This window comes from Metopolophium dirhodum, chromosome 5, assembly GCF_019925205.1.
Source record: "Metopolophium dirhodum isolate CAU chromosome 5, ASM1992520v1, whole genome shotgun sequence".
Taxonomy (NCBI): Eukaryota; Metazoa; Arthropoda; class Insecta; order Hemiptera; family Aphididae; genus Metopolophium; species Metopolophium dirhodum.
In genome coordinates, this window is record NC_083564.1 from 29,393,463 (window position 1) to 29,416,396 (window position 22,934).

At 28.8% G+C, this 22,934-nt stretch overlaps 3 protein-coding genes across 3 annotated transcripts; 2 read left to right on the top strand and 1 right to left on the bottom strand.

Annotated features, from left to right (window-relative positions):
• Nucleotides 1–129: 129 nt before the first annotated feature.
• On the top strand, nucleotides 130–4,043 carry LOC132945290 (serine protease snake-like). The gene is made up of 7 exons (XM_061014993.1): nucleotides 130–369; nucleotides 2,319–2,555; nucleotides 2,649–2,806; nucleotides 2,872–2,990; nucleotides 3,081–3,340; nucleotides 3,409–3,581; nucleotides 3,649–4,043. Exons 1-7 carry the CDS (start codon nucleotides 273–275, stop codon nucleotides 3,820–3,822), a joined length of 1,218 nt encoding a protein of 405 aa, XP_060870976.1. The 5' UTR covers nucleotides 130–272; the 3' UTR covers nucleotides 3,823–4,043.
• A 16,475-nt stretch (nucleotides 4,044–20,518) lies between these two features.
• On the top strand, nucleotides 20,519–21,352 carry LOC132945071 (small ribosomal subunit protein uS12m). The gene is made up of 2 exons (XM_061014694.1): nucleotides 20,519–20,824; nucleotides 20,898–21,352. Exons 1-2 carry the CDS (start codon nucleotides 20,776–20,778, stop codon nucleotides 21,260–21,262), a joined length of 414 nt encoding a protein of 137 aa, XP_060870677.1. The 5' UTR covers nucleotides 20,519–20,775; the 3' UTR covers nucleotides 21,263–21,352.
• On the bottom strand, nucleotides 21,332–22,869 carry LOC132945069 (large ribosomal subunit protein uL2m). Its single transcript, XM_061014691.1, has 4 exons — nucleotides 22,490–22,869; nucleotides 22,168–22,422; nucleotides 21,882–22,094; nucleotides 21,332–21,619 (listed from the first exon to the last, which is right to left on the bottom strand). The coding sequence occupies exons 1-4, from the start codon at nucleotides 22,719–22,721 to the stop codon at nucleotides 21,408–21,410; spliced, it is 912 nt and encodes a 303-aa protein (XP_060870674.1). The 5' UTR covers nucleotides 22,722–22,869; the 3' UTR covers nucleotides 21,332–21,407.
• Between the last annotated feature and the right edge of the window lie 65 nt (nucleotides 22,870–22,934).

A 22,934-nucleotide genomic window follows, 5' to 3' on the forward strand; every position in this document is an offset into this window, starting at 1 on the left:
GATTAATAATTTGTTTTTATATTACGTGAGTATATTATTATCTCAATTATTCAATATACATATTCCCAAGTCAAGAACCAATATAGAGAAGTGGGGTTTATAATTTATAGTGTGTTCATATATACCTATTATATAATTATCTAACTTAAAAGTTTTAACAAATTGTAGGTCTGTAGACTACTGTTCTACAAGTATACCTAGTGGTTTATCGTAAACGAAAATAAACTAGGTATTAGTTTGAATGATATTGTGTTAAAATTATTTTAATAATAATGAAAAGTTATACAAAATTACAATGTTTTTTAACTGTGTTTTTATTATGTTTTGTAAATTCGGGATACAATGTAGAAATACTAGGATTGTATGAAGGTAAGTTTTGTTATTTTTATTGTAGTGTAAATTTCTAAAGTATTAACACTGGACGGAAATAGTTAGAGTGGACCTACTGGTCTTAGAACAATGTTTATTTTCTTTGGACTATATGTAAGAGACAAGAATTAAACAATATAAAATATTAAGTTTATAAAATGTAAATTTTTACTTATGAGAAATCATTGAAACAGATATATTTTTTTTAAAAATATAAAATATAGTGTTATTATTTACCACGGCGCGATTAACCTTATGTTAGATTCTGAGCGAAGGGAAATGTTAAAAATACATAGTTACAATTTAATAAAAAGTACCGTAGATAATATATATGAAATTTTCAATAAAATATATTTATATTATTATCATTTATTTTCAATATATTTTGACTCATTTTGAGCTATTTGACATTTTTGATTATTATTAGTTTTTTTAGATTCTGAGTGGAACGATGAATGTATTGATTTTACAATGATGTGTGTTTTTTATTTTTTTATTTTTGTGTTTGTCATCACTTTTTAGGACAGTAGAAATGCTTAGATTTTCTTCAATAGTATCTTTTATTCTTTTCTGATAGGAAAGTGAATCTAGTTGGTACTTTGGGGGGTCAAAGTAAAAGTTTTCCAGTGGTTTTTAAAAGTGCCGTGAAAAACAAATGAAAAATTTAGGAAAAATAGGAATTTTTACGCAAAATCTGTTTTTGAGAAAATCAATTTCGGTTTTTGGTGTAGCACTAAAACAAATGAACGTATATACTTGAATTTTTCACTGGTTGTTTTTATTTGCATTTTCTATACACGATAACATTTTTTAAATATTTTGAGCTGTTTACGGACATTTTCAGTTTCCATTTTTTTTAGTTTTTTTTCTATAAATATCACTAAAATTTTATTTGTTGGGTAAAAAAGCGTGAAAATTGAATGCAAGGCTCCTGATATATTGTAACAATAACAGTTGAAAAATATTAAAAATATATAGGCACATTTTTTTTATAAGCATTTAAAATTCAAAATTTATCAAATTTAAAATTTAATAATTATTTTTTAGTTAAAAATGTATAAAATGTTCAGCTTTTATAGCTAAGGATTGAAAGTTTAAAACAATGCTCCACGTAAATAGGTTATGTATAAATTACTTTATTCACAATAATATTATCAAAAATACTTGGTAATATCAACCAACTGTACAGCAGAGCGACATCCACTTACCCACCTTTTTTTAATTAATGTCGATAAAAAAATTGTTGCTATGTCAAAAAACTTGAATATATAATTCCTCGTAAGTTTTTGTTTGGTGGAAATTGAAAGAAAAGTTGAGCGTAAATCCAAAATAATTGTAAAAATTGCAAGGTACTTTTCATTCAAAAATCAAACCTAGTAGGTACTATAAATTGGTTAATGTTAATCAAATTCAAAAATCAACTTTAAAAGTTTACTTTATATTTTTATTAAAATTTTGTCGTGTTATTATTATTAAAACTTTGGTTGTAGATACCTTGTTAAATTAATATAACTAAATTTGATTTAACTATACATTTCTGTTTAAAATAAAATAATCTATTTTTAAATTGTGGCCCGTGAAAATCCTTATTTATTTTTTAGACATAAAAATGGTTGACTGCCTCTGATTTAGACGCTTGTAAATAGTAGATTAAAACTTTAAAGACAACAATCTTAAAATATCCGAAATAACTCAATAATTGTAAAGGTGTTTTTAATACGACTTCTTACCTACTTAATAAACTTGTTATAATACTTTGTTTGAAACTTATTTTTACTATTTAAATATTAAACAGTAGTATACAACACAGTCTACATGATAAACAAAATAACGTTCAAAATTTTTTATTTTGTCTATTTACATTAGAGTATTAACAAATAACAATATCAGTAAATTGACCATCAAAATAAATTGAAATATGATTCTATTTATATATTATTCATGTTGAGGTGATATTTGTCAGTATGGCGATGAAGAAACTTCCAACTACATTTGTCGGAATTGGAAAAATTGTCCAGTTCCAATCGAAGAACTTAAGAAAAGTATTTACCCTATATGCTCTTTCAACGGAATAACTCCAATAATTTGTTGTCCGCCAGAAAAAAATATCCATAATCAATTTACTACCACAACGATTAAACCGGCAAGCATAAGTCCAATTTTGAAAACATCTGCTGCCACGGAAAGTATGTAAAGATAATCTGTTCAAAATTGTATCATACATATAATATTTTATTTAATAATTATTCTTATTTATTTTAATTTCACACATATTAAAGAGTGTAAAGAGTATTCAGAATTAATTTATTTTAAAAGAAAAGACCCAGTATTAACTTCATCAAGTGAGATACATTTCATCACACAAATTGATTGCTATAATGCCAATTCTTTAATTAGCGGCGGGGAAAAGGCTGAACCAAAGGAATTTCCTCACATGGTGGCAATATGAAATTTATGATATTATTAATTTGCATTGTACCTATTTATATTTTTTAATTACAGGCTTTGTTGGGTTTTGGTGAAAAACCAGACAATGAATCATGGTTTTGTGGAGGATCACTAATAAGTAATAGATTCGTACTAACAGCAGCTCACTGTGAAAAAAACGGTGATATAAATCCGTACGTATACTTATGCAATACTTACATATTATTATACATTGTATTTATTTTATAAATTGTAATAGAAATAAGCTATAACTATATTTTCAGGTCATATGCGAAATGGGCTCGCTTAGGTGAACTAGACTATAACTCAGAAACTGCCGATGCCAGACCTACAGACTATAAAATAGTAGAACGCATAATACATCCAAATTACAAACCACCTTCTCTGTACAATGATATAGCATTGTTTCGTTTAGAAAGAGATGTAGATTTCTCGGCATATGTACGACCTATTTGCCTAAATACAAATAATACATTAACACCTCCAGCAGTAATGGCTACTGGTTGGGGAAAAACTGCATTAGGTAAGTTAGTTTTCAAATATACTCAATATATAATTTGGTACCTAAAATTATAATTTAAAAACATTTAGATCGAAAAGTTAGCACACATTTATTAAAAGTACGACTAAACACAATTTCGGCGCAAGAGTGCGATAATAGTTTCTTTAACATCCAAAACAAAAATAAAAAATTAGTAAAAGGAATAGATAAAAACTCGATGTTGTGTACTGGCAAAATAGAAGATCAAAAGGCCACTTGTCGAGTAAGTAATTTGTATTTCTGCATCATAAAAATGACTTTAATCACAATTTATTTTCACAATCTTATAGGGTAATTCTGGTGGGCCAATTCAAATAAAACTCAATGGTTACAAATGTATGTATTCACAATTAGGAATAACATCATTTGGACTAATTTATGGGTATGAAGATGTGTCTGCTGTTCATACACGAGTATCGAATTATATTTCATGGATTGAAGGGATCGTCTGGCCAACAACGTAATAGCGCAAATTGACTAATATAATAATAAAGCATAGATTTGAGTTAGATGTTAATAATCTACATTTTAAAGTTTGAAACCGTATATAATTGTATTCATAGTGAAAATTTGGTTTTTTAATTGTTTGTAGCGGCTATGAATTTTTTTAATATTTTTAGGTTTACACTCTGTAGATATTATATAATATATATTATACCAAAAACGAAAAAATATATATTTTATTTTATTTATAAAACAATCTATTTTTTATATTTAATCTATCAGCTAATTATACACACAATGGATGAACGATCAATAAATATACAATATTTCCATCACCCATCTAAGCACAGCAAAAAATATAATTTTTAAATTTAAATTTATTCTGGAGCACGAAAAATAATGCGTTATAATATAATAATAAAATATTAACTTATAGTTCTTAAAAATAAAAATGTGCGTGATTTAACAACATCTGTTTGTCTTACATAATATAACTATATAAGTATAATGGAACAAGTATTTATGTGGATCTGTAGTGTTGTTGTATTGATACATTCACGAGATTACAAAAGATAATAATATCATGTATTATGCTTAGTTATATAGATGGTCTGTGTTTTTGTAAACAATTATTTTATAATATCATTTGTATCACAAATTACAATTATTCACATTTTATAAACCTACGCTGCAGAATTCAAACGCACGTGATTAAATTATATTATATGAAACTCATTTGGCTGTCTGACTGTTTGTCTGAGAAAGGCTTCAAAAGAGACGAACTGATTTTGACAGTGATTTCACAAGTATTGTATTATCTAATAATTAAAATAGTTGTTATGATTGGATATAATTTTATACTTGTACTTTATATATGATAAAAACAACCTGATAACAGTGATAATAAGTTTCTCAGGTTCATCGGAGCCTACACATACATACTAGCGATATCAAAGGAAAGTAGACTCCAGCTTTATTACGTTTATTTTAAAAAATAAAATATTTATGCAACTCTTTTCTAGTCATATTATTATAAATAATTATTGTATTTTGCAATGCTAACAGATAAAATGAGATACTGACAACATAACCCAAACCACTGGTGTAGCTAATTAGTCTATCTATTGCGCCGTGTAATATAAATACATAATATTGTGTTTTTGTATAGGTATGTAATATACTTATGGAGTTAGCTCCTCATCCCAACCAAACTGCACCAAATAAATTGTAAGTTGTTTCTCTAAATTTGTAAGTTATTGTAAATTCATTCCCGGAATTTGTAAGTTAAAAATGTCAAAGTTATCGCTTGACATAGCCTGGTAGTTGTTATAATTACACTGTACATAACAACCATTTATTACGGGTTGGTTGGAAACTATCTCCCTCTAACCAACTAACTATTACGCATTGAAAAATAAAGTAAATAAATAAATGTTTAATCTCTGTTAAGGGACATTTTTTTAAATATTTATTATTAGACTAAGTACACACGATGAACAGCATTCGGAAAACGAAAGTTATGAAATTATGGATATTGATAAGACAAATAAAGAAACAAACCGGAAAAAAAATTGAAGATCAAAAAGAGAAAGATATACAAAATTATCAAAAGACAAATAATGCACGATCGTGTTCGAGAGACAGGTGTGAAATAATTAACAGAGAATTAGCTAAAAATATGATAGCTATAATTAAGTTGCCATTTTCATTTTGTTCAAGTAACGATTTTCATGTCTGTAGTAGACCCAAACTACATACCATGTAAAAAGTAGCGATTAAAACTAGATTAAAAATATTATCTTCAAATGATTTGCAAGATGCTCCCTTAGTTTTAATATATGAAAATATATAAGAATACTAGAATTATTTTTTATTTAGGTAGGTACCTATACACATTCTATTACACATTCACGCCCATTGGGGTTGAGAATTGTTTGCACGTAGCGACGTACCTAGGTACAAATAAATAGTTAATAATTATGGTCATAAATTCATAATTAGTACATAGTACAATTATTGTACTCGATTGTTAAAATAATAATTACTAGTACCACTACTACCATTACTATACTACCCCAAAAATCGAACGATGCGCAACTGCCTTACAAAAAATGTCCAAATTAACATTAGTGATGCACAAACGACAACCGGCGCGTTTTAGGCGGTGCAAACGTGGGTTATGACTTACGATAAGGTAGGGATTACCGATTAATATGAGACAACACACAAGCATCTTTTTTTGACAATTTATACATTTTTCAAGGCTGGGTAAGTTAATGATTTTTTTTTTAACTCAGTTAAGTCAAGTTAATATGCACTAATAACAAAAAGTTAAAAAGTTAAAAGTTAATTTAACTATAGGTTAACTCTGTTAAGTTAAAAGTTAATATACACTTTTTGTTAATTTTTATTAAGTTAAAAAAAAATTTAATTTTCTTTATACAACGCTAGCGTACTTAATTTTTACAAAAGTAAAAATTTCTCAGTAGTTTTCAAACGCGACGTGAAAAACAAAAGAAAAATTAAGGGAAAACGGGAATTTTTACGCAAAATCTGTTTGTGAGAAAATCGATTTTGGTTTTTGGTGCAACTCTAAAACAAATGACCGTAAGTACATGCAAATTTGACTGAATGTTTATACTAGCATTTTTCTATACACCATAATATTTTCCAAATATATTGACTTATTTTGAGCTGTTTACGGACATTTTCAGTTTCCATTATTTTTTTTTTTCTACAAATATCAATAAAATTTTATTTGTTGGCTAAAAAAGCTTGAAAAATTAATAAAAGGCCCCTAGGTGATTGTTTCAAAGGCAGATGACAAAAATTAAAAAACCTTTGTCACAGTTTTTATTTATAAGCATTTAAAGTTCAAATCTTGACAGAACACGGAAAAATCACGAAAATTAGCAAATTATTTTGAGTTGAGAATTCATAAAAATTTTTCTTTTTAAATCTAAGACTTGAAAATTTAATACAAGATTATCCTATTTGAATAAATTTAACTGTAGGAATACACATTACAAAGTACAAACTAAAATGCCCAGCTTCTTAAACCGAAAAAACTATTCAAAATATTTAGTTCATTAAAGAATGATTATTCATTGGGCACCAAGTTATCAATTTTCAAGTAATACAAAATATTCAACTAGAGTTAAATTACTAAAAAACAAAATTGAAGGAGGGTGTTGGCGCCCGCAGGCAAATGCATTTTAGGAAACTAAAAATAATTTTTGAATAAATTTAACTGTATGATTACTCATTACAAAGTACAATCTAAAATACCCAGAATATTAAACAGAAAAAACTATTTAAAATGTTTATTTCATCAAACAAGGATTATTCAAAGGGTACCAGATTGTCAGTGTTTAAAACAATTTGGCTAGAGGTTAAATCATAAAAAAAAAATTGAAGGAGGGTGTTGACGCCCGCAGGCAAATGCATTTTAAGAAACCAAAAAAAAAAATTTGAAAAAATTTAATTGTAGGAATACACATTACAAAGTACAAACTAAAATGCCCAGAATCTTAAACAGAAAAAACTATTCAAAATATTTAGTTCATTAAAGAATGATTATTCATAGGGCACCAAGTTATCAATTTTTAAGTCAATACAAAATATTCAACTAGAGTTACATACTAATAAGAAAAAATTGAAAGAAGGTGTTGGAGCCGACTTGTCAGTGTTTAAAAAATCTATATAGAAAGATCTAGATAGGAATTAAATAACAGAAAAAATTCTCTGAAAACTTACAAATTTGAAAATATTCAAGGGGAACGTAAGAGAACCTAGCCAGTCTCTTTTCAAATTATATATCATGTACACTGAGCTCAGCTTACTCCCAGGTATAGTCGGTTAATCTTGAAAAATATTTATACAAAAAAATCTACTATAATTCAATGAAGTGAAAAAAAAATTGTTCGAGAAATCTGGGTGAAATAACACTAAACAAAAGAATACGCTGGAAGCTAAATACTGCAATACACTAAATTAACTACAATCCAAAAACTGCGTGTTGTTTGCATTATAATAATGCGAACAGTTGTTATGATGAGAGGTGTATCACGGTAATATATGTATTATAAAATGTATAAAAATGAATGTAAATTATAAAGGATGCAAAGAAATTAAATGATAAAAGTTCCTGCACGGACTCTACTATGTGATTGTAATTTATGAAGGACATAAAATGTTTAATTTAAAATAATATTGTGTTTGGTGGGTCTTCAGTCAATATTAAATTACAAACTATAAAGTCTAAATGCAAATAAAAACATAGTCAGATATCTGTTTTAGTCTTTGTAAATATGTGCGGAAAAAAATTAGATTTAGTACAATGTAAAAAAATGTGGAAAGGAAACTCTGAGAATTTTTCAACAATAGGAAATTAAAACACAAAACCATATATTAAATTAAAACTATTGATTTTATACATTTTCTATTTACAAAAACTCATAAGTATTGAAAACCTTATAAAACCCTAATAAAATAATTTTGTGTTATATTTTAAAATACATTTTATAATTTGTTGTGGTAAAAAAATCATTATTTAATGTTGGCTGTATTTAAGTTTTTAATAACTATACTGGTACAACTCTTGCTGACAGTCTTTAAGACCGTGTTAAAAACTATGATAATTAGTTAACATCTAATTTCCTGCCCTATCCTAACCTAACCTAACCTAACCAAATTAATAATATTTAAATATTTTCTTTCATTGTTATGTTTACAATATCGAATACCTTGATAGTTAGTAGGAAAAGATCATCGCAAAGCTCACGACCGGTGATGGTAATCGTCTATCATTACCATAGCTTCAACTAACCATATGTTTACCTAACTAACCTTCTTATGACTTATTAGGACACTTTGAATAAAAAGATCCTGATTTGCAGGTTGCTGAACTTAAGTGTTTGATTATCAAGTTGATCCTTAGATTGTTGACACCTTAATCCATGCTATGGATGAAGCCCATAGATGATAAAGATATGGATAGTCCACGCCTATGTTAAATACATTTGTGGCCGCGTTCCCGCGGAAGGCAATTGAGGCTCCTTTATATTGATAGTCGATACTCGATATACGTATACTTTATTTAGCCTCAATTGTTCCCCTCGAAGACCGCTGATATGACCATTATGTTATATCTTTATTATCTATGATGGAGCCATACCCAGCTCACTCGTGTAAACAGTGTGGGTCTGGGTCCCATACTCTGATATTAAAAGCCCAGCCCACCTTCATATTATTCTCTATGCAAAAAGTAAATTTAAGACAAATTTGTAAATCAATGCACAGTCTCTCTATTGTACTAATATTTGTGATTTCATTAATTTTCAGTATTTTGTATTATTAGATTGGGGAAACATAAGACAATATAATTTACACAAGACTGTGGCTAACCCAATCATACTTTGATAAAAGTATATGATATAAGTACCTTCTATATTTGAATTAATCGTTTCTTTTCGGGTACTTTATTGGTGGACGGCACTTTAACTACAGTCCCTCAACTTACTGAGGCACCCTTGGGGCATTTCCTTTTAGGAAATTAATTAAATCCTCAAACATAACTCTTAATTCAAGAGTTTGTAACTAATACAATCATAATATAATATGAGTATAGTACATCTCGTGATATTTTTTTATAATATTTACTGTTAGTGAAATATTAAGTTTGTATTTCTAATATACCTAATATATGTTATGATATTTATGGACGATACTTGCACCATGGCCCCTCGATATAGTAATGTGGCGACCCGGCACATCTCTTTTAGATAAATGATTAAATACTTAATCAAGTCTTCCAATTTACTAAACATTTATATTTTGTAGATAATTTGAAGAAAAATTTAAAACTGAAGAGAGACTGTGTGAATTAACAAAATTTTTGGTATGAAATGTTTATTTGAACTCCTGTTATAATGTATTATATTGAACTTAAGTTAATTTTTTATAATGTACTATAGTAAACATTTGAACATTTATTACAATATACGTATATTATACATATAGAATTTTTTTTGTAAACCAATTTGAATTATAATTTATTAATTTAAAAAAATTTTAATAAAAACGTTTTCATTCAGTATTTTTTTGAATTTTAAGTGCATATTTTTGAATATTTCAGTGCATATATTTTCCTATTTTTAATGCATTCATGCAGGCAAATATTTAACACTTTTTCATTGCATTAAATTCACAGCCCTGCTAATTACTTTTACTTCCAATCATAATACCTACCACAGTTAATGTTAAATGTCAAATTGTCAACAATCAACTGCTTCTTCAACTTGATATCACTAAGAGGATGTCAGATTTTTAGCGCACCATTTATTTCTCTGTCTGACCCAATCATTTTAGTGTTTTCTTAATCGTGCATTTGGTATGCTACGCGAGGGTCAAAGATGGAAAACAAATAGTGCGCTGACATCCCAACCGGCAACAAGTTTACACGAGTGAGCTGGGTATGGCTCCATCATAGATAATAAAGATATGGATAGGACATAATGATCTTATTAGCGGTCTTCGAGGGGAACAATAAATTGAGGCCAAATAAAGTATACTTATATCAAGTATCCGGGAACGTGGCCTCAAATGTATTTAACATAGGCGTGGAGATATGGATATCTTTATTATCTATGGGCTTCATTCATAGCATGCATTAAGGTGTCAACAATCAAAGGATCAACTTGATAATCAAACACTTAAGTTCGGCAACCTGCAACTCAGGATCTTTTTATTCAAAGTGTCCTAATGAGTCATAAGAAGGTTAGTTAGGTAAACCTATGGTTAGTTGAAGCCAAAAAGTCAATAGGGCCTTTGCAATTCAAGATCTTTTCCTACGTATTCGGCATTGTAAACATAACTAATCTACCTTTACACTTTTTCTTCCCCCATCTCTCACAGCTATATACAGGTTCAGCCACTCTCATTCCACACCTCCATATGATCGGTATTCTGTCTATCCATCTCTTTTTCAGTCTTCTCGTCCATCATTTCTCCCCTAAATTAACTTCTATAGCCACTCTCACTATCTCTTATCATACAGTGACCGAACCACATAAACCTATTCTCTCTTGTTTTCACTACAATATGTACACTACCCTACACTACCCTTAATTAATTAATTTCTTATTCTATCCTCTTTTGTACCTTAACACCTTACTTATTATTCTCATATCTGCTACTCTCACTCCACTTACCTACCCTAACCTTACATTTCTTTTTCATCTTTCCCTTTCATACACCAAATATTCTGAAATCCTGTTGGCCCATTTCCTTATCTTCGCCATATCACACACTTCCTAATTAGTTAGCATTTAAATAAATAAATTCGTGTTTTTTTTTAAACATTTCCCGCCCCCTTACGAAATTGTGTCACTCCTCCTTAGAGTAGGTGCCCCTTAGGTTAAGAGCCCTTGAAATAGTGCATGTTAAAAAATCAGCCATATCCTCCCCCCCACCCCTTTAAAAATCATTTGACTCATTTAGCTACTTTTTGAATTAAGAACGATACATTGAACGTACAAAACTGTACCTACCTACATAATAGTTATCAACCTATTAACCCATCAATAATATTATATTTTTTATTGTGTACACTAATCGATTGGTATATACAAAATAACGTTAAGTTATAAATATGACGTGGATTTAAATGCATTAAAAATAAGAAAAATGCCTTAAAAATACGATTTAATGCACTTATATTACAAAGCTTAATAAAATGGCCGGAAAAATTAAAAGTCCAATTTAAACGAATATAAAATAGAATTTAGATAAGACGTGTATAGGTAGTGTATTCGTTATATTTTGAGTTTCATTATAGCACATCAGTCAATCAGATGCTATTTAATATTTTAAAATAAAAAAATTCGACAGTAATTCCATATTGGCAAGTGTTGTTTTCTATAACTGAAGACATGAAGTTATAATATCGAACATAATGGGTACGTAAAAAAATAGAAATATAAGAAAAAAAATTACCTTTATTTAATTGTATTTAATTTTTTTCTAATACATTTTTATAAAATTTTTATAAAATTCAGAAAATGCAGTTTATATTTAAATATTATAAATAATAATTTCTGATGCATTGATGCTGAAGAGTGAGGGGGTGGACAATCAGCCGAACCAAAATCTAACATCTTAAACACTTAATATAAACAATTTTTCACACACGCGTCATGGTATGAAAATAAAAAAAATATTTATAATTCATATTTATACCGATTTTCTACCGAAAAAATAAATTACTTTAATTTTTATATTATTTATTAGTTAACGATATCTTTGCTCAGATCGTTTTTCGTTTGTTCGTTTTGTATTTTAATAATTTATACGTGGATATATTATTATTACTAATAATTATAGTAGTTGTGTTTGTTTTATTTTATTAATTTATTTAGTACTATACCAATAAATTATATATTAATTAATAATTTTTAAAACATTGTGTTCAAAAAAATAAAAAAAAATGTGATTTTAATTAGAGTCTTGTAATGTACCTACCTATATTTAAAAAATAAATAAATATAATTATAACTGTTGAACTTTTAGGGACATAATAGGTAACACATTCGTGTATGTAGTATTACACTATTTATCTATACTAATATTATAAAGAGGAAAGATTTGATTGTTTGTATTGTTTGTATTGAATAGGCTCCGAAACTACTGGACTGATTTTAAAAATTTTTTTACCATTAGAAGCCGACATTATCATTGATGAATATAGGCTAATTTAAGAAGGGAATTGATCACCCAGAGGAGGTGCTCAAACTGGATTTTTGAGATTTACGATAGAAATTTGTGTTTAAAAATAGTTGCCATGGGTTTTAAAGCTATTATAATAAAATAATAATCGGCGTGTGTATAAACAATACATTACATTACTGTTTAGTTTTTTTTCTCTAAAATGCCAAAAAGAACAAGATCTCAACTTTCTAGAAATAGTTCACAGGCTAGGGCGATAATTATACGTCGTCATGGAGAATCTCAATCAGAAACTGAAAATCGCCTTGCAAGTCAGAGAGAATACGCGTCGCAATCGCGTGCAAGAGAGTGAAGTATCGAGCGTTCACAGCGGCTTGAAGAACAAAATATTAGAAATGTACAAGCTCGCGCTAGGGAATCGAGCTCTGAACGTACAACGTACAACGTATCCCAAACATACAAACAAACGCTATCATTTTATATATTAGTATAGATAAAAATGAATATTCGTGTGTAGATCAGACCTCTGGGAAGAAGATAGGCTAACTTAAAAAGTGTTAAATTTGTTATTTTTTATTCATCGGATTTTAGTACGGTTGCGTTAGGCTTTTGTATTAATTGATTATATTAATCCTCCGTAGGTGGAATATAAGTAAAAATGATAAACTTGGAACAATTTTGATACTTTAGCAGTGGCGGCGCCAAGGGGGGGCAATGTGGGGCTAGTGCCCTACCCAAATTTTGTTTAGCCCCACCTTTGCCCTACCTGTTTGAGACCAAATGAAAATTTATAATATATTTATATTACCCATCACAATATTGTGTGAAATTTCTCTTCCCATATTAGCAGTTAAACACCACATCGAGTATTAAATATGGTTATAATTTATCAATTATGGGACAACTGCTAATCACAATGTTGGAGTAATATAATTTCGGAGAAGTTGCTATTTGTGGTAGTATTGTTATTACACTGTTTAAACCACGGTCATGGCACAGATAACATTTTCATCTGGACAACTTTCTATCATGGTTCGGTATTTTTATAACAATACAATTAATGAACGATTTTTAGGATTTGTACCTTGTTCTTTATTAAATGCTTAAGCACTTTTTAATTACATCGAATGTACATTGGCTAATTGTTCAATCGATATTAATAATTGTATAGCACACACCTATGACGGGGCTGCGGTAATGAGTGGCAATGTTAATGGTGTTCAAGCAATTTTCCAACGTCAAGTACCTCAAGCTATTTATACTCATTGTTATAATCACAGATTAAAATTAGTTGTTGTTGATATTTGTAAGAATATTCCAGAAGTAAAAATGTTTTTTATATTGCTTCAACAAATATATAATTTTATGAGTAGATCAACGGTGCACACTCAATTTATTGAACTTCAAAAAAAACATTGTCCAAAATCTAAACGTGTGGAACTAAAAAGTATTTCAGAAACAAGATGGATCTGCCAAATAGCTGCTTGTATAGCTGTTAAAAGAACACTACCAATCATATTGCTTTTACTTAATAAAGTTAGCTTAGAAACAAAATGTGAAAAAAGTTTAGAAGCTAGTTCACTTTTAGACCATATTAATTTTGAATTTCTATTTTGTTTACTCTTATTTTGTGAAACTTTACATGAGTTACAAATTGTTTCAGATTACTTACAGAAATCTGATTCTATTGATTTACCTACTCCCCTCTTTTACATTAGTGTCTGATTTATATGATTACAATAAATGTCTTTAATAGCTGATATACCAAAATATCAATCCCATTAATAAAAGTATTATGGAAAATCCAAATATAGAGCAATAATATTCAAATTGCAAATATATATTTGCCCCACCGAAAATTTTTTTGCCCGGATCCTGCCCCCCTAGAAATAAATGTCTTGTGCCGCCCCTGTACTTTAGAGTTAAATCATTCACTTACGTACAAATAGCACGGGGTCCGCGATCTACCGCAGGTAGATTGACTACCTGATAATATATTGCTGCGAATCAGAATTTTTATTCCGGGCAACAGAAAAGTTAAGATACATTTTGAACACCATACACCATACACTTAATATTATATAACGAATTGAACAAAGTTTGAGTCATATAGAGTTGGTACATTTAACGGGCAACGAAGTGTCAGCGAGATCAGCTAGTATAGGTATATTTATATACCTATACAAGTATATGAGTAGGTATAATATTCATAAGTGCGCACACGTCAGGATAGGCAGTTGACCATTCCGTGAATATACTTTTATGTGTACATGGTTATACATCCCTAATCCCTATGATATAGAATATAAATATTAGGTGAACAATAGAAGTTAAGTATGTGACACTAAATTAATAGTTACCTATAACTTATAACGTTGTATTTGGAAAAAAAATTACCAGTTATTAATTAAAATTGTATCTTATGACTATTATCAGTTATAAGTCATAACATATATTTCTATAAATTAAACCAAAATATTTATATATTTATATTAAGTACCCTGTATGCACCTATTAATTATAATTATTCTACAAACAGGGACTGGAAAAACGACGACGGCGTTTATATCTCGCGTATTTTATACATTTCTAGTCCGGAACTAAAATATGCGACTACAACACTTGGATAGCACATTTTTCGTGACATTAAATATTTGTTTTAAGTCTTAAAAGTAAATTTAAGCCCCAAAAGAATATAAAAACAAACTTACTTTAATTATCGAATCCTTCGGCGGAATCCGTGACGTGTGTGAACTGCGACGCCCATGAGGAAATACTCCAGAATACAGCCAGAACTTAGAATATTGTGATTTATGAAAAATAAAATTATACGAAACGCAGTAAGTTTTTTGCTCATATCTTCTTTGCTTATTGAAATTTTAGAATTTTTAATCGACTGTGTCTTCTGCAACGACTTTGAGATTTGCCATAGATTAAATAAATAAATGATAGATATTATACTAGTTACGTCAATATGATGAATCCACGGATATAATATAATGCAACTTTTTATATCAAAGAGTTCTGTGTTAAGGACCAATTTGTTCATTGAAATTTGATATGACAATAAACCAAAATAGTTTATAATTTTGAATTTGAATTATAATAATATGATATAGGTATTATTTAAATTATTATTTTCGTTTATCAATTTAATTATTGATTTAGGTGGTGAATAGATATCAGAAGCACAAGAATATTTTTATAAGAGTATATTGTATTTTATGAATTATTAAATAAAAATGTGATTTCTGTATTTTAGAGTTAACATAAAGCCATAAACGTATGCAGTAAATTCATCAAATACTATAATACCAACTATATTTTTACAATGATGTGTGTTTTTTTTTTTTAAATATTTTTAATTATTTTTTCTTGTGGTCTGTGTAAACGATAAGTATTCGTAATAAAAATTCAATTTTCATATATAATATTATATTATAGGCACTCAGTATGTAATCATATGTTTATTTTTAGTTTAATTTAATTGTAGGTACCTATTTAGTAAATAATAATAGGTATACGAAATTGTGTTTTCGGATAGCAATTTATTGTTTGTATTAATACCTACACCATAATAAGGAACTAAAATTTTGTAAATTATGTATAAATGTTTTTTTGGTGTTTTAAGGCTGCTGTAAGATCAATTTATGAGAATCCTTGCATTAAATTGTTAGGATTATTTGATATGAATATTTTAGATTCTGAGTGAAACGATGAATGTATTTTTTATTACATATAGGTAAGTCGATCAGAAACTATATTTACACTGAATGTTAATAGTAAAAAGCTATTAAAATATCTATTATTTGTATTTATTTGTTAATAATAATTAAGACTTAAATATTAGCAGTAATCTTGTTCCTTTCACAAAATGTTTTTTAATTATTTTTAATTTAATTTACATTTATCCCAAAGTGATCTCTGAATAATCATTCAATGATGAATTTAATAGTTACATTCTCGGTTACATTAATTGGATTATAAATTAAAATAAACTACAGTTTCCAGCTTCTACTACAACATTATTTTATATTTTATTTTATGTTTTTATTTTTTTAATGCAGTCTGCACCTTGTGTTGGTGATTTTACACGTAATATAATAAAATTGATACTAGTGTGAGGTACCTGATTGTTTAATCAAATTATTTACACGATTATTAACTAAAAAAATATCTATGAAGTATAAACATCCGCATTTCCATTAACTATAAATTCATAATAGTATGAGCTATACATGTTACATATATTTTTCGAAAAAAACAAGAATAATTGCTATTTGATGTCACACGGGTTGATCTAGCAACTGACTGCTACGACAACTGTGCAATTTTTTTTAAGCATAATACGTTTTGAAAACGTCCAGAAAAGAGTTTGTTTTAAGACTGTCTGTCTTGATAACAACTAATTTAATTTAGAGTGTATTGTTATATTATATTATAATGAAATTAATAATTATAGTAAAATATATAATTGCAAGACATTTAATACCTATATCTATAGCCATCTAGGGTATAAACTACACTAAAAAAGGTGTAAGTATGCTAATAAAATATATGAGGTGTATAATGTATTTATGTATATAAAAATATAAAATATAAAGATTAATAACATTATATTGTTTTAAATACTTCGCGCAAACCTAAGGTGATACCCGGCGTATAGTATAACATGCAAAAAGGTGCGTATTAAACTTGGCGTGGTGAAACGAAGACAGTCTCGCGTATTTTATACATTGCGCTATTGGGATTAAACTTATAAATGCTTCTACGTCACCTAGTTAACAGATTGTCCGTGGCAATAAATATTTAATTTAAGTCTAAAAAGTAAATGTAAAATAGTAGGTAATAATATGAAAACAAACTTACTCGTAAACATCTACTCTTCCGGTGAAACGTAGCTAGAGTGCCGCCATCGCCGAAGAAACAGCTATCTTCATCCATCTTCATCTAATCATCTCACTCCGATGAGCTGAAACTTGAAAGTAGGTATCGAAATATTTTATGAAAATAACCTGATCAAACGAAATTTGCGAGTTTGTGTTACAACTTATCCGGTTTAACGAACTGTCCGTTTATATTTGTGGCCTATTATTTTTTTGTTCACTGAAATCAAAATATACAATATATTATATTTATAATACAATAGTATATTGCTGAAATTATTAGAATTGTTAACCGTCGCCGACGAATTTCGACAATTGACGATTGCCATAGATATCATAAAATATATTATTTACTATGATAAATCCAAAAAAACTTATATATTATTATATAAGTACTCAGTATACCTATACGGTATATTTATAAATCGTATTTACAGAAATCTTTGTGATCTGCAATGCACCTATTCTGGTTTTCTTTTTCAATTATAGTTCGCATGCCAAATTTAACTATACAAACTGGTCCGCAAGTTTATAGACATTCTAATACATTCTCCCGCCAGTGCCAATAGACAAAGTGTTTGAGAAGTTATATTTTTTTGGTACCTAATTAATTTACAATATGAATTATTATAAGTTACCTATGTGGGTACTTGTCCAAAACTCGACTACCTGCAAATCATTGGTTTTTATGGTATAGCCTTACGAAGTTCACGATTTTCGGTGTTTTACGCACCCGTACAACACTTAAAGTTTACCGAGCTTAAGTATTACAAATTAATTTTTTTTTTAATCTAGGTAAATCAACGTTTTGAAATTGATGATGCAAAAATAATTCTGACACCCGCCCATGGTGGTTTTACATAACAAGTCGAGGGATGTTTTTGATTTTAATTGTTCGAGCAAGCGCAGTGTGGTACACCGGGTACATATGAAAATACCAAAAATTTCAATTAGTTATAATACATATAACTTAAATATAAGACTGACCGCCAAGTTCCCTGTCGTTTTCAGTTAAAAACTAATGATTTCCGGCAATTATTTTTTGCAATATCGTTCTTAATTCGTTGTTACTTGTAATATATACATATGCCTATTTTAAAAATATTATTCGAGGGTAATTGAAACGTCTAAAATATATTATCATATACAAATACGATAATAAACAAATAATAATAATTCAACTTAACCGGCTACGGTATTAATAATATTTAATAATATCAATATAAATATAGTATACAATATCCTAGGCTGACAAATCGTCTCCACTTAAAATCGTTTTTCGTATACAATGATATTATATCATTGAATTCAAATTTAACACTATCCATAACAGTCACCCACTTGTAACTTACTGTTCAGCAGAGTCACTTCCAATTTTTTTTTTTAGATTCTGAGGGAAGCGATGAATGTATTGATTTTACAATGATGTGTGTTTTTTTTTATTTTTTTTTTGTGTCTGTCATCACCTTTTTGGACAGTAAAAGTGCTTGAATTTTCTTTAACAGTAACTTTTCTGATAGGAAAGTGAATCTAGTTGGTACTATGGGGGGTCAAAAGTAAAAATTTTCCCAGTAGTTTTCAAAAACGACGTGAAAATCAAAGGAAAAACGGGAATTTTTTACGCAAAATCCGTTTTTGAGAAAATCGATTTTGGTTTTTGATGCAACTCTAAAACAAATGACCGTAGGTACATTAAATTTTGACCGAATGCTTATATTAGAATTTTCTATACACCATAACATTTTCCAAATATTTTGACTTATTTTGAGCTGTTTACGGACATAGTCAGTTTTCAATTATTTTAGTTTTTTTTTCTATAAATATCAATAAAATTTTATTTGTTGGGTAAAAAAACGTGAATATTTAATATAAGGCTGCTAATATATCGTTCTAATAGCAGTTAAAAAATAATAATACATAGGCTCGATTTTTATTTATAAGCATTTAAAGTTCAAATTTTGACAACATTTATCAAATTTATAAGTTAATAATTATTTTGTAGTTAAAAATGTATAAAATGTTCAACTTTTATAGCTACGGATTGATAATTGAAAACAAGGCTCCACGTAAATAGGTTATATATAAATTACTTTATTCACAATAATATCATTAAATATACTTGTTATTATTATAGGCTGACTGACCGATTTTGCTCAGAATCGTTTTTCTTATACAATGATATTATATCATTGAATTCAAATTTAACACCATCCATTACAGTGACCCACTTGTAACCTACTGTACAGCAGAGCGACATCCACTTACCCACCTTTTTTCATATCTATTTTGAGAAATTTACTTAATTCTAAATAGTTGTCTAATACAATCGACAGGATGAATCTTAACCGATAAACCTAAAAAACAAAACGTCCCTATACGAGTACAAGCGGCCCACCGGGAAACTCCCGGTATCCCGCCTGCCCAGTCCGGCCCTGATGATTATATAAATATTAAATTCACAAATTCACTATAGGTAGTTGCAGCAAAACAAGCTCGTTCTTCTCCTATTGGGTTACCCGGAAACCAACAATTTAGTTTTTAATAATTGAAAATTGGTATTACCTACCTATTGTTTATGAAGTTGCAGCAGTGGAGCAAATTTTTATTTTAAGAATCCTATTTCTACTGATTTCAGTGATTTTATTTCTTCCGAAATTCCTACTTATTTTCACTTTCCAGTAAGTCCTAACCGTCCACCTACCTATTTTTCATGATAAATTAAATATTCTATAAATATTAAATTTATCATCCTATTTTCTATTTACTCCGGAAGTACTAATCATAGACGTATAATATAATATAATATTTATGGTACTAATCATAGACCTATAAACTAGTTATAGTAAAAGTACTAGTTACTAGTTTAAGTATTTAACTATATTAGTTAATTTAGTTTATAGGTCTATTATAGACCTATAATTAGTATTTAGTACTATAATAGACAATACTACAATAGTGCAATATGCATCAAGCATTATTTTCCTACAGTTTTTTTTAAAATTTTTGTTGGCAAATTGATTTGCATTGTATATTAATTTACATCGCTTCATCTGGCGACACTGATTTTACTATCAATTTCAATTATCAAAATAAAAATTATCAAACGGTGTTACATACTTACAAGTTACTTTATTAAAGTAATAAATATTAATTCTAAATAGGTATTAGGTAACTCGTATAGTTGTATATTCTAGACAGTAGCTAGTACATTTTGATTTTTGGAATTTTGCTTCTGGACGACGGATATGAGTACATGACTACATAGTTCACTAGTTAAAGTTAGATCACAGAATAAATACTTATTATCGAATTGTAGAAGAAAGAAGTAACATTTTTAACTGAGTTTAACGAAAGTATTCCAAAATGAATGTTCTACTACAGGGAATGAAAAATTTAGTACTTAATAAATCGCGTAAGTGTTATCATAAATTATTAAATTGAACGTTTTAAATTAACAGTCAGAATTTTGTTCTCATACTGTTTAGTGGGAGAAACGACTAGGTGTATGGCATCACTTTATCAAATGCACAAGACCGGCCCACACAAAAAGCCAATGTTCAAACGGAATCCGTTGGGTGATAATCCATTTTTAAAAGGTGTTATACTCAAAACACTGATAAGAAAACCAAAGAAACCAAATTCGGCCAACAGAAAGTGTGTCTTGGTACGATTGAGCAACGGCAAGGAAATGATTGCTTATATACCCGGTGAAGGGCACAATCTACAAGAACACAACGTTGTATTAGTGCGTAACGGGCGGTGTAAAGATTTACCTGGTGTAAAAATAACGTGCGTTAGAGGAAAATTTGATTTACCACACGTTGTGAAAAAAACACAAACAAATTCTTAAGTCTATTAGTATTGGATCATTTTCATTTTCAATTTTTTTTTTTGTATATTAGTCATTAATAAAATTAGATTATAATATTAATTCATTTTATTTTATACATGTTTGATATTACAGTTTATAGTTCAATATTCTGAGTACAGAAGTTTCAAAACAAAGCACTTAGTTCTAATGTAACCTTTTCCATTTTTTTTGGAGCAAGTTCAGTTATAATTTTTAATGGTGGCGGTGGTCTGATTTTACGGCCAAAACGACCAGTTTTTCTTTGCCACAATCCAGACCGAGGGCGATTACCCAATTCTCGATTACGATTTGGACTGCCAATGTGTTCCTTGAAGTGATTTGCATTTGATATTTGTCCTGAAAACAGATAATTAATGATTATACACATAAATCTTATAAAATAATTTGAATAGGTATTTTAGGTAGATTTAATTTAATATGTTGTCTTAGTTAAATATTTGACGATTTCCTTAATATCAGATATTACATTATCTGCAAGGTAATTTTGTTTTATTTTTTATAAACCAAGATAGGTAGGTCCGCCTTGTTTATAGTCATAATTGATGACAAAATAATAAATAGAATATTGATATAAGTTTTATAATAATTGAAGACTTACCAATCGATGCCATACAATGTTTAGAAAGTGATACTTGTAATTTTGATGGCAATTGAATAATGACTCTGTCGTCGACTTGCCTCAATATAGTAGCTGTTGATCCAGCCGTCATTACATAATGTGCACCTTCACCTGGCATCTTTTCAATGCAGTGTACTTTTGTTCCCTTAGACAATGCACCGAGTGGATATGCATCTCCTTCATTTGGATTAACTATAAGTATGGGTATGTCAGTAAAAACAATTTTTAGTGGAATATAAACATAAAATAATGAATTACAATATACCTGGAATACGAGGAATGTAACCAGATGTGACCAACATATCACCAGGTTTCATATTAACTGTTGCAATAATATATTTTAATTTTGTGCCACAACCAACCAATGCCACTTTAGCTGTTCGACAGCCACAGTCCATTATCTCTAAGACGCGGTCAATTCGGGGAGCATCGTGTTCACCAGTGGGTCCAAATCGTTTTAAATCAACCCAATGGTATTTCTGTTTAATACCACCACCTAAACCCTTGACAACGACTCGGCCTGGAAATTAAATGTTTAAGAATCTAGCACTTGTTTTCCTATATATTTTGTAAATTGTTATAAATACCGGTGGACGGATCTCGGCCCGCCAAGTGTTTATTGTTCAACGGTTTCACAGTGTACTTCTCAGGCCATTCGATTTCCCGTCTGAAGTTTCTGGATTTCGGACTGGGCAACTCCATGTGTGTGAAATTCCACTTGTGCCTCACCACATTAAAAAGAACCGAATGTACGGTCTTCAATTTCGTAGGATCAAATATAGAGAAACGCAAAGACGGCGCTAAAAATGACACTGACATTTTTGCACCTTATAACTGGACAAATATTATTTAAACTTACTGTTACATTAAATAATAGGCTCCAAACTCACGTCTCTTATATAACAAAAAAATTTAGCAGATTTAAATTTTTTTTTTTAATTATTAGATTATAATATTAAATATTTTAGATTCAAGATTGATATCACGAAATTAATACATTATCAATTCTGAATTCAGCATGTGTGCAATGAT